The sequence below is a fragment of the Rhinolophus sinicus genome, linkage group LG04 (assembly GCF_036562045.2).
Source record: "Rhinolophus sinicus isolate RSC01 linkage group LG04, ASM3656204v1, whole genome shotgun sequence".
Classification (NCBI taxonomy): Eukaryota; Metazoa; Chordata; class Mammalia; order Chiroptera; family Rhinolophidae; genus Rhinolophus; species Rhinolophus sinicus.
The window spans coordinates 55,026,781-55,038,899 of NC_133754.1; the positions used below are offsets into that span (position 1 = coordinate 55,026,781).

The 12,119-nt window shown below is 50.0% G+C and overlaps 1 protein-coding gene across 22 annotated transcripts in view; it reads left to right on the forward strand.

Annotated features, from left to right (window-relative positions):
• MCF2L (MCF.2 cell line derived transforming sequence like) overlaps positions 1-12,119 on the forward strand; it is a 169,995-nt gene that overhangs the window by 122,729 nt on the left and 35,147 nt on the right. For 20 of the 22 annotated variants that reach the window (XM_074329533.1, XM_074329534.1, XM_019746586.2 and 17 more), the window contains one exon: positions 6,651-6,741. In XM_074329533.1, the coding sequence (XP_074185634.1) occupies positions 6,651-6,741 (91 nt within the window). Of the gene's footprint in view, positions 1-6,017; positions 6,246-6,650; positions 6,742-12,119 lie in introns of those variants that run through there. The other 2 variants (XM_074329546.1, XM_074329547.1) reach the window with 1 other exon arrangement.

Consider the following 12,119-nt stretch of genomic DNA (forward strand, 5'->3'; position numbering starts at 1 on the left):
AATCGTAAGAAGAGAGAAGAAAGAGCCAGTAAAGAAACGTTCAGAATCAGATGCTCAGGAAACATATTCAGGGTCACAGGATTTAAACCCAGGCAGATAAATCACAGGGGCAGAGAGAAACGTGGCCACAGCATTTTCCTAACAAAAGGAAAATAAGGAAATAAAAGAAAGTCTTTTTAACATTTGCTAACTTTTATAGACCAGTGTCAAAATATGGGATGAAAAAGAGAGAGAAAAGCAAGGAAATACAGTCAGGTGGAGGCCCGGGAAGGGGAGAGTGGGCCCAGCCTACAGCCAAAACCTGTGTGTTCTGAGAGTTCGTCTGTGTGTACCGCATTCTCCAGCTGCAGCATCCCCTGCATGCTACCCCTCCTGCCTCCACCCCCACCCAGCCACCTGCCTGCCTGGCCCTGTTCATCTCCTGGCCCCTCTGAGCTGGCCCAGCTCTCAGGACCCACCTGCTTGGCCAGGGCCCTGACATCCTACCCAGCCCTTAAGGGAAGCTGGACCTTCCCTCCCATGGGACCCTGGGACCTTGTCATGGATGGACAAGCTCCACCTGATGCCGGTCCCACCACCTGCCAGGAACAGTCTGGGATGGATGCCAGCTTGTGACTGCCTCCTGCAAGAGCACACCCTGGCCTGATGCTCGCCCCCATCACTGGCCTTGTTTCCTCCGGTCCTGGTCCCGGCACCAGGTTGAGAGGTCTTGTTAGAGGTGGCTCCAAGAACACTCACCAGGGCACCCAGTATCACCATGGTCCTTTCACACTGGGAAGAGGCTTCCTCATTGTCCTCCAGCTTCGAGCCATGAGCTCTGGGCATAGAGTGGAGTGAGACCCACCTGGAGCCGTGGGTTCACGTCTGCCTGGCTTGCTATGACCTGTTGATGTTTACATTCCAGAAAATATCATTCCAGGACAACGGACCTAGCTTAGCTCAGGTCCATGTCCACCCCCCGACGGCCGGTCCCGCCCTAGTGAGCAGCTACCGCACCCGCAAAAGACATATGGGTACAGCATGGTTAGGGAGCACTTTTGGCTTTCTCTGATTGGTCTTGAGTTGCAAACAGGGACAAAGGTTGGCGAAGCTGCAGTTATTGAAACGTCCAGATTCTCAGGGGCCAGTTGCTACGGGGTAGTTGTTTTGTTTCTGGATTGTTGTGGCAGATAGTGGTCAACTTCCCATAAGTGTGACTTCTAGATGGCAAGCTGGCTGCCTGGGCTGGTTTTGGCTGCAAGTTGTGCGACTGACTTCATTTTTATAGACTGGCTCAAACTCTCAGTGGCAATAGTAACAAGTTGAACTTCTTTAAAGGATAGTTGTAACTCCAACGAAGGAGGTCATTTCACTGCTCATGGAAGGAAGATTGGAAAGCCAGTGGGGCTGGAAGGAGGGCTTTGGATGCTCCTTGAGGATGGGGAATCAAGGGAATAAACCCAGGCAAGGGACTGGCTGACATCAACAGGGAGACACAGACTCTGGGGTTCTCAGCACGGGAACAAAGGGACACCACACTCAAGGGGCTGGAGAAATCTGGGAAGCAGAGCAGTACCGTGGTGGCACGCTCCCTTTCAGGGTCGGGCAGAGACAAAACCAGAGGCCTTGTAGGTGTGGACACGCTGAAGAGGAGGGCTGAAGCTTTGGTCAGTCCCATGTTCATTCATTCATTTGGGCATGCTGTGTGTAGGTCTGGGCTAGGCGTGGCCGGAGACAGACAGGATGCAGCCCTTGTGGGGTGTGTGGTCAGGGTCAGCGGACTCGGCTCTCAGAGCAGACCGCTGGAGCGATGATGACTCCTGGGAAGATCAGAGTTTCTGCAGCAACACATCAGGTCTCTTGGCTACCAGAGATCTGAGGGAACCAAAAGCTCTCCCTGCCACACAGGAAGGACAGACGTGGTTTGGCGTTACAGGGTTCCTTCCCGGTATACTCCAAACCAGCTACAGAACCCAGGGCAAGGCCCATTCCGGGTCTCTCCGGTGAGGTTTGGGTAATCATAGCTAAGATCTTTCAAGCAGTGAGACCACTAATTTCTAATTCTAAAAGAAAAGCAGAGTTGAGCCCGTGGTTTCTTGGTAACTGGGGGTTAAATATGGCCGCTTTTCCGGAGCAGCCTCTTCTTGTCTGCTCAGGAGGAGTGCAGTAACTTCAAAGCCCGCTGAGCCTCAGCATCAGCTAACCTCAGACACCTGGGTCAGCCGCTTGCCACCCAACCCTCCAGCCTGGGGCAGCAGTGGGGTGGCAGGGGAACCTGGGGTGGGGGCTCTCACAGAGGGCCCAAGACTCAGAAGCATGCAGAGCGTGGCCACAGATACCAGTGAATCCCTTGCGATACCTTCGGCCTGTCAGGCCCTCTTGTGTGACGGTCCCTCCCAGGCTTAAAAGTGCAGGTTGAGCAGGAATTAGCCACATGCTCATGAGAAGATAAACACCCCAGCATTAAAGGATTTGCCCCAGGGCAGGGCTGTCTTAAGACTGTCTTGTCATCCTGGTTATTAGGAAACCAGAAAGGCACACTTGAGCACTAGATTAGTGTATTGAGAGTTAGATCCTCGGGCTCCCAACCCTTCAGACTATTCGGGATACCCTGGGCCAGGCGCGACTCCCACACATACATCCCAACAGATGACTGGGACATATAGCCATGTCCAGGGCTCAGAGAGGGTGGCAGCCTCCCCGGAAGTCACTGTAACCACATTGCAGCTGGTGAAAGTTGGCCTACCCTCCATATTCCCACATAAGGCTCCCAGTGCCTGCCTGCGTCACATGTGGGACTCACTTCCAACCACAAGAGGGCGCCATTGGTCAGAACACATTTTTAAATTCTGCTCCACGAGTTCCTCCTCACGCGTTCACCTGTTTCTGTACTTCACTGGTGCTTTTGTTTATTCCTATAACTAGGATTCCTTTCTTTGTCTCCTGAAAGCCCTGCTTCCTTGAGAAGGGGAAGAGAACAGGCGTGGGGGCTGAGGCTAGGCCCAGCAAGAGGGTTTGTGAAGCCCAGTCCTGAACTGGCGCCTCCTGGCTGTGTGGGCAAGGTATGACCTCCCACTCCCCAGTTATCTCAGCCTGGAGAGGGAGTGACCTTCCAGTCCCTCAAGACTTCTTCCCATGGGCCTCTCCTCCAAAAACAGCCCTGGCCCATCACTAATGTCAGCACTTCTCTCCGCTCTCCGGCATGACACTGATGCCCCACCTCCAAAGCCCCACATTGCCCTCCTTGCTGCATCCTTGGGGCCCTGCTCCACTCCACCTGAATGTCTCCCCCGCCTTGACCCTGAGTGGGCTTGTTGCTGCCCACCACCCCCCTTCTTCCCATCCTCGCTTCCTGATGGTGCCAGGTGTCTCGCAGCCATCGCAGGTGCCCCAGCCTCCTTCCCGGCTCTTCTTCTGGGCAGAAGCTCGGAGCACTCAAACATAGCATGTCTCCCCAGCACAGGAAGTCCTCAGGGCTTGTCTGTGGGACTAGCCACTCAGGGTGTGGGATCCTTGGACCAGCAGCCTCAGCAGCATTGGGAGTTTGTTAGAAGTGCAATAAGGTGGGCCCCACCTTGGCCTCCCAAGCCTGAATCAGCGTTTTCACAAATCCTTCATGAGTCTTGGATGCACATTGCAGTTGGAGAAGCAGGCACGTTGTGGGCCCATTTCCTCACACCCCCTCCGTCCCTCGTCTCTCCCCGCTAGGGCTATTCTCTCCGTGAATGCCTTTCCTCCTCTGTCATCCTGGTTTCTCTTTGTGTCTCCGCCTGTCCCTGCTCTGAGATAAATTGGGTCTAAACCGGAGTGGGGGAGGAGGGACTGAGTCCCACACTCTCCTACCAGTTCCAGGGAACAAGATGCAGCTCAGCCTAGAGCTACACAAATGTGATGCCGGGTGACAAAAGACCTCACTCACTGGCAGGGACGCCCAGCCCTTGTTTCTGGACTGTTCTCATGCTGCTCACTTCTCCCACCTAGTGATGGGGAGATTGGACCCACAGCGGACCAGACTCTGAGGGCCCCCCAGGTGGAGTTAGCAGGCCCATGGGTGCCCACGGCCAGCAAGCCCTGAGGTGATAGAGAGGGTTCCAGTGAAAGGGTGAATCCCAGAAAGAGACTTTATTCAAGTTCTGTGCCTCTTGATGATTTACGCCAAAAGTGAGCTCATCGGCCTCACTCAGCTGCTGGGCAGCTGGCCAGGGCAGCACTCCAATCCAAGTGTTTCGAGATTAGAGGCCAACATCTGTGTTTTGCAGGCCATGTGTGCCCAGGGTACTAGGACGCTTGATGTGGCTGCCAGCTTCTGAACTCCCTGTTTGTTCCCTGTTTACTCTACTGCCACCACCTTCAGCACAATCCGCCCAAGGCCTGGCACACAAGGAACCTTAGGGTGGGCAGCTTCTGCTGAGATCCAAGCATGAGCCGCCCTGTCCCCTGGGCATATGAGGTCACAGATGTGGGAGTGGGGAGGGGGTGTAGCAGAAGCAGGGCTTCTTGAGCTCTGGGTCCTTCACTCATGTGGGCAGATCCAGAACCCCCTTAGTGTGATGGCTGATGGAGCGATGGGACCCTATGGGCTGCTGGGAAATGGGGCAAATCACACGGCCTTGTTCTGAGGCTGCAGTGAGAGCACATGGGAAGCTTGAAGGGTCTCTACATCCTGACATAAGATGCCTTCTGTTTGTTAAGTCTATGTGCTTCTGAGTCAGCATTCCCAAAATGCTGTAGGAGACAAGAGGAGGGGGGCACAGAGGAGAGTTCTCCTGGGTTCTGGTGTGTGGGCATCTTTGCTGTCTGCTTCTCGGGCCAGGTTCCCTCAGCATGTCCCCCGATACCCAGAAGTGGTGCAGGGACTCCTGAGGAAGCCCCTGCCTGGCCCAGCGTTAGAATGCAGTCCATAGATGGGAGGGGCAGGAGGAAGCTACTTTGTTCTGCAGAGTAGACTTGCCCTGGGAGGCAGCGTGCAGACAGCTGAGAGTCCTAACTCAGAGCCAGACCATAGGGTTCACCCGATCTGCGCTCACCAGCTGTGTGATTTTTGGGCAAAAGATTTAACCCCTCTGTGCCTCATCTCTCAGCTACCTCATATGGTTGTGATGAGGTAAAAGGAAGAATAGCTGTCAAGCTTTTAGTGTGTTGGATGGCCAGTAGCAATACTGAAGAACAAAGAAACCCCTCCTCCCAGAAGAAGAGTCTGGGCCCAGGGACTAGGGTTTCTGTTCCATCTCACCTTCCTATCTGACCTGCCCAGCCGGAATCAGGCAAGTTGGCTGGCCCTCTGTGTTGAGCACTTGCTGCTGGGGTGTAGTGGGGAGCAAGACAGCTGTGACTCTAGGTTCCTGGCACTGAAACTCAAATGATGTACAAAAAAATCCTTACCTCCATAAGAACTAAGCCAGCTCAGAAGACAGTTCTGTCTGAGGCACCACGTAGAGCTATGAAACAGAATCATTAACTTCTCGCTGTGCGTGCACCCGTGGGCTCTAGTATCAACAGCAGAACGGCTATTTTCAATGAAAGCTGAAGTTGATTTGTGTATTTACTCTAAGTCCTTTGCTGTCATTGTACCAGATTACTATAAACTGGTAGGGTTCTTCATCATCAAGTGTGGACAAGAACAGAGAATCAACAGCACATACTCTCACAGGTGTGTGCAGACACCCACACAGGTGTGCATTTTGTATGTCGCCATCACCATCATTAAATCTGAGAGTCAGGAAAAGATGTTAGCTATGACAGCTCTGGCTTTATTACATAACGTTTATAGCAGGCATTGCACTTTCACAGAGTGCATAATTTATATTTGTTCCACATAATTTTGGTTTTCCTTTAAACCCAGAAGTGGCTCCTTTAGATAGGTTCAGAGACTTGGAAATTAGCGATGCCAGTCAGTGCCTCAGGCTGCCCCTCTCTCGCTTCTGCGTGGATTGGCTGGCAGTGGCAGCTGCTGGCATTACATAATTGGCTTGGATGTGAGATTAGCCAACGGAAGCGGACCTCCTTGCTTCTGCACTGCGACTCAGGCTCCTGCATTAGGCTAAGTCGGGACGGAGGTTATCATTACACAGCGACTCAGTGTTATCTTTATCATAGATGTTGCTGTTGCAAGAAGCCATATCTCCCCTCCCATTTCCAACAGATGTTTTTGAGCCTTCAGATGTCTTGGGGATTTTCTCCCAAAGTTGTAGCGATGCCATCAAGAGTGATTTTCTAACGTGGACAAACACGAGGACCTCAGATGCTAGGAGTAACGTGATATGTGGGTCATAAAACTTCTTTTGGAGGATTCAGCCAGCTGGTCAACCCAGAAAGGAAAATGACTCGGCTCTTGATATAGAACGAGAATTGAGCTCCAGGAAAGAAGGGTTCTGCTTGATCTTTTCCTTGTGAGATGGTTGGTGTTAGGCTGGGAAGGAAATAAGCAACACACAGAAAATATCTGTCCATCTTTAGATAAGAGCAAGTTCTGGAAATTGCCCGGATGAGGCTTATGGAAATGCTGCAGTCTGCTCAGACGCCTACTTGGCAAGCGTTTTACCTTGCAGTGCAGAAGTGGAATAAGGATTATAGGAGGAATCGTTTTATTATAAGGTTTTCTTAGAGATTACATGAAAGCCTGTCTTCCTGCTGCACACACTAAATGCAGATGTCTCTCCTCCTCGTTTCAGCTTACAAGATGCTGGCATCGGATTCATACTGGTCATAGACCGAAGGCAGGACAAATGGACCTCAGTGAAGGCATCGGTCCTGCGAATAGCAGTAAGTGTCGGTGCCTGGGCTCTGTGGTGCTCCCACCTACTCTTCTCTTGGGCTGGGTGACAGCAGCGTTTCTCTTCTCGTGACCTGTCTGCCTGGGTGGCAATTTGGGCTCTGGCTGGCCCGTGTAGCCCTGGGCAGCAAAGAGCCGTGGTGTGCAGCCAGCTCAGGGCACCAGCCCGGGGTGGCCTGAGGCTGGGCCAAGAGGTGTTGGGAGCCCCACCTTTTTGGATTCCTCCAGGAGGTAGGGCATGTGTGTGCTCACGTGCGTGCATGTGTGTGTGTGTGCTCAAATGAGTTAACTCTTAGGGGGCCTGTTATAATTTGAAAACAATTCCAGCAGCTGGTTTATTTCTGACCATCTCAAGTGTGTGAGATGCTCAGGATTTCACTGTGTTTGTTCTCAAATGCAGCACAAGGTCCCGAACCAGCAGAGTATGTTATAGAGAATCTTCAGGCTAGAAGTTTGAAATTATATTGAATAGCTTTTTCTAAGTGATCTTCTCCTTTCTAAATGGGCTATTTATGCTTTAGTTTTACGACTAAATCAGATGCCTTGCCCTTCCTTGGTCACCCATTCCGGCATTTACTAATCCCCACTGCCAAGGAATTTATCTTTACATTTGTAGGGTTGGTTTGCAGACTGAGTGTTGCCCTCCAGGGCAGAAGAGCAGCTGGTCTGTGGTGTCGCTATGGCTGGTTTTAGCCTGCAGTAATAATGTAAGGGGAAGAGTTAAGTAAGCAGAAAGCCCTTGAATCTTGTTTTCCACCCCCACTCACGAGCTCCACCGAGGAGCACTTCTCACCATGCTGAGTTTCACCCACGCTTGCATCCGGGAGCCAAAGGCATGAAAAAATGTGATTGTCGGCAAGCAGAATTAGTTACCCAGAGTGACTGTGACCGGGGTCCTCGGCTGTGGTGGCTCTGCTGTTCCCAAGCATTTCTTTAAAACCTAACCGCTGACAGGGAAATTCTCCTAGCCTCTTGTTCTGGGTATTGCGTTCAACCATCTTTGTTTCCTGGCCTCTGAGAGGCTGCCGTGCCGTGAGGTGGAGTGGAAGAATTGATTCCTTCCCTGTGGGCTGCCTCATTCATGCATCTTAACAATAATTAAAGGCTCAGTATCTGCTCTGGCTCTTACAACTTAGATCATTTTGGGTGCAAACCTATTCCTGGGGTGCTGAGTCCCACGTTTGTCTTTCTGATAAAGCTTGTGCCTGCACTGCCCCAGTATGTCTCCTATTCCCTGTTCCCACCTGGCACACACTTCTCATGACATCGTTTATGTGACACAAATCAAAGCACTTCAGAGTGTTTCAAAAGAAATACATCTGTTCTATAATCAGCTTTCCTTTATTTTAAACTCCCCAGAAACTTGCAAAGCACTGTTGATATGCCATCAACAGTTCATAGCTGATGTAACAGTTTCAATATTTTAAATTTTGAGATAAATTTGCACATGATGTCACATGGCAGGCTACATTAAGAATTAAATTGTAAGAAACCTTGAGTCAGATGCACAATGGATTTACAACAAATGTCCTGGGTTGGATACCAAGAAGTTCCTAGTTAAGTATGTGGTTGTTTTAAAAAGTAATAATGTTATGAGAATAATGTTTTAAAATCTAAGTTATCCATCCAGTCCTGTCACATTTACCTACCACTGATTTAAATCACCGCTGAGACATACTGGTACCACATGGACCTCTTTGTCATGGATGTGCTTGGGGCCAGGCCTCTCATCTTTGCTGGAAAGTGCTTCTTGGCGGCGCCTTTGCACACATGCCTCTCCCTGGAATGCCCTCACCCCAGTGACTTCTCTTCATTCTTCTAAAGCCCCTCTCCCAGCCTCCCAGGAAAGCAGCACTCCCGTCAGAGTCTCCTGCTTTGCCTCTGCTTCATGGAGGTGCACAGTCGTTCTTTGTTTGCACACCATGGGTTCCTTAAAGCCAAGGCCAAGCCCCATCCATCTTCGTGCGGCCGGGCACTCAGCCCAGGCCCTGTGTGAGACACGTTCGCCATAAATGTCTCTCGAGTCAATCTGTGGCTCCTGGTTAGAAACAAGAGGGTCCCCACATGCAGGATTGCGTCTTTAGAAACAGACACATTATTTTTTAAAGCAGAAGTAATCCTTCAGATCCCCCTGCAATTCAGCAGTGTGGTCCAGGGCCATCCTGTCCTAGCTGTCTGTGTCAAGCTCTCGAGTTGACAAATATAATCAGAATTTTATTCACCATCAAGTTCATGATCAGATGCATTTCTGAAGTGATCTGGCTCACCTTGAAAACTTTGTTTTGCGAAAATCATAACTGAAAAGTTGGTGTTTGAGTTTTTATGTTTGCATTGATTCTTTTTTTTTTAATTAAGGTTTATTGGGGTGACAATTGTTAGTAAAGTTACATAAATTTCAGGTGTACAATTCTGTAATACATTATCTATATCTCACAAGAAGTTCACCACCCAGAGTAAGTTCTCTTTCCATCACCATATATTAGACCCCGTTTACCCTCTTCTAGAGCCCCCCTTCCCCCTTACCCTCTGGTAACCCCTAAACTATTATCTATGTCAATGAATTTTTGTTTTGTCTTACATAATAAAAATATAGGGTTTTGTTCTGTTTTGTTTTGTTTTGTTTTTCCTGTAAGTCTCACTTTTTCCTGTAAGTCTCACTGTCATCCAACACTGGTTTGGAAATCCCAGAAGTTAGCATTTTCCCAGCAGAGTTGTCGAAAATTCTCTTTAAACTCCAATGCTTTTTGTTATAGGAATTTACTGATCATATTAATGCCAAAAATTCTATTCATGTATTCAACATATTTATTGAGACGCTGCCTGTGGCTGGAACTGTGCAAAGCATTGGGCATATAAATGGGGTGTCAGCAAGAAGTGTACAGCCAAGTGTGTGCAGACAGTTGACAGAACATTGTGCTAAGAGTTATTCGCAGAGATGCCAGACAAGCATCTAGGAGGTGCCTGAGATAGTGCCAAGGTCCTAGGGGTGGTCAGGACGCTGTGGGCCAGGCCCTATTGCTCTCCTTGTGCACGTGTCCATCTCAGCCCGGGATCGGGTCCGATCTCCACCATGGCTCTGCAGTGGGGCCAAGAGGCGGGAAACAGAGCGGGCACAGTTGTCCCCGTGCCGGGGAGTAGGGAGGGCAGAGCTGGTGCACTGATGCCATCACCTGGGCTATGAACCCAGACAGGCGCCTTCATCTGGCCAGTGCTCTCGTCCAAGGGAGGCTTTGGGAAAACCAGCGCCTCGCGTCAGCCGGGCCAATGCCCTCAGGAGGACTCGCACATGCATGGATGGTGCTGCATACGTGACTCCCTGGGGCGCCCGGGCCACTTTGCTGCAGGTGTGACAAAGGCAAGCCCGTGGCAGAGGCTCTATTTGTCTCCAATGTGTCTGGACACCCCAGTGAGGCTCAGCGCTTACATAACGCCATGTTACTCGGGGCTGTTTTTAGCCACCATCTGGGCTGTCTCATGAGCTGAGCTTCCCTTCATTTGGGCTGTTCTTTTTTCTTGTTTGGATGCCTTCAGCTTGGCTTGGAATAGAAAAATAGGACATTGCGGGAGCCAAAGTCCAATATCCCTAAAATCAGACTTACGTGCTTTTGTCAAGAAGAGTGTGCATCAGCTCTGACAGGGCATTGGGAGATGTGTGTGCTGACCTGTCACAGACCATGCTCTCAGCTGGTGGACACAGGGAGAAACAAGGCCCAAAGCTGAGAATTCAAACCTCACTCTTTGTCCAAGAGTCAGTTCAAAGTTTGGACTCTCCTGGGATATAGGTAACTTGTGTGACTATTTAACTGTACTCTTCTAGGATTCCATTTCAAATTTTAATCCACATCTGCTATGTATGTGTATAAGTATGAATGTGAGAGTATGTGTGTATGTGTGTATGTGTGTGTGTTAGCACTGGAGGGGTTTGTAATAGAGTATACATATTCATGTTTAGAGCTAGCCTAATTCAAGCTAAATCTATATCCTAGCACATGCTGCTGAAGAAAATTGAGGTTAAAGTCGTTTTGCATGGGGCAGAACTCTGGTTTTTCCCAGAGTCAAAGCTGTCTGTGTGTGCAGAAAGGGAACAGAATGAAGTATCTGAAGGACTCAGGATTTTCAGGTCATCCAGTAAATATACTACATATGACAAAATCATATTGTCTTAAATAATGCCAGTGAATTCCTACTGTGTGCCAGTTACCAGAGGTCTAAGCACAGGCTGGCCAGCACCCAATGGAGGTGAAGACAGGGACAGTGTGAGCACCAGGAAGGCTTCTCAGCAGAGGTGACACCAACAAAAGTCAGAAGGGAAGGAAGAGTTGTCCTGGCAGAGGGGGCGATCAGCATGCCCCTCGGGACACAGTGAAGGTGGGAGACCAGTGGTTGTGAATCCTTCCAAGGGGTCAGGGGGTGGAGCGCAGCTTACCAAGGGAGTGGAGGGGTCACGGCACTGCCCTCACCGCAGGGCCTGGGAGCCAGAATGGATAGTGCAGAGCCGGGAGGCCCAGCTCCAGCTATTTCACAGCTAAGCTTTCTCAGAACGGGTCTGCTTTGAACAAATACTTACATAGTTTAGCAGAAATGCATAGCACCACCCTGAACCCACTTTGGTGGAAGGGAACGGGGTCCAGTAATAATGAGCTCCTCCTGAATCCTAGGCTCTGTTGGAGAAGGCTTTTACACGTGCAGTTTCACTCCCGCTTTCCCTGTGCTTATCGTCCCTGCACAGCAGGTAGAGACACTGGGCTTCAAAGGGCTATGGTCATCTACTGATGGAGTAGGATGGCTGGGGGTCTGTCTCCAAGGCTGAACTCCTTCCCCGCACCAGGGGTCCAGGCACACCAGTTGGGCAGTGCTGGTCCACACAGAGCATTCTAGAAAGAAGAGCAGGCAGTGCGAGTTTTGTAATGTTGAGCGTATTCAGTTTAATCGTTGTCCTTCTTCCAAAGATTATGTCCTTCCCACTTCTTTTTCATTAAAATGTCTTTTTCTTAATGATGTTATGATAAGCTTACCGTTATTCACCGACGGGGTCTTCTGAGATGCTCCATCCTTAGTGCTCTCGTCCAAACCTCCTCAGGAGCAGCCCTGGGAGAGGGAGGCCTCTGCTCAGCTTCTCCGATTCAGACTCCGAGGTTTTTTGTGTTTTGTGTTTTGTTTTGTTTTTATCTCTTAACACCAAAACACAAACTTTCCAATTTATATTTATTACACAAGCTTGTGGGGTGTATTTTTTTTTTCTGTCTACTATGAGACAGAAGTCATTGGTCAGGCTTCAGCTGCTGCGTTTGACATTAAGCATATAATGTCAGCCTGGATAAATGTGGTTGTGAGCAGACTTACGGAAATTACTTGAACTTGGGGAGGG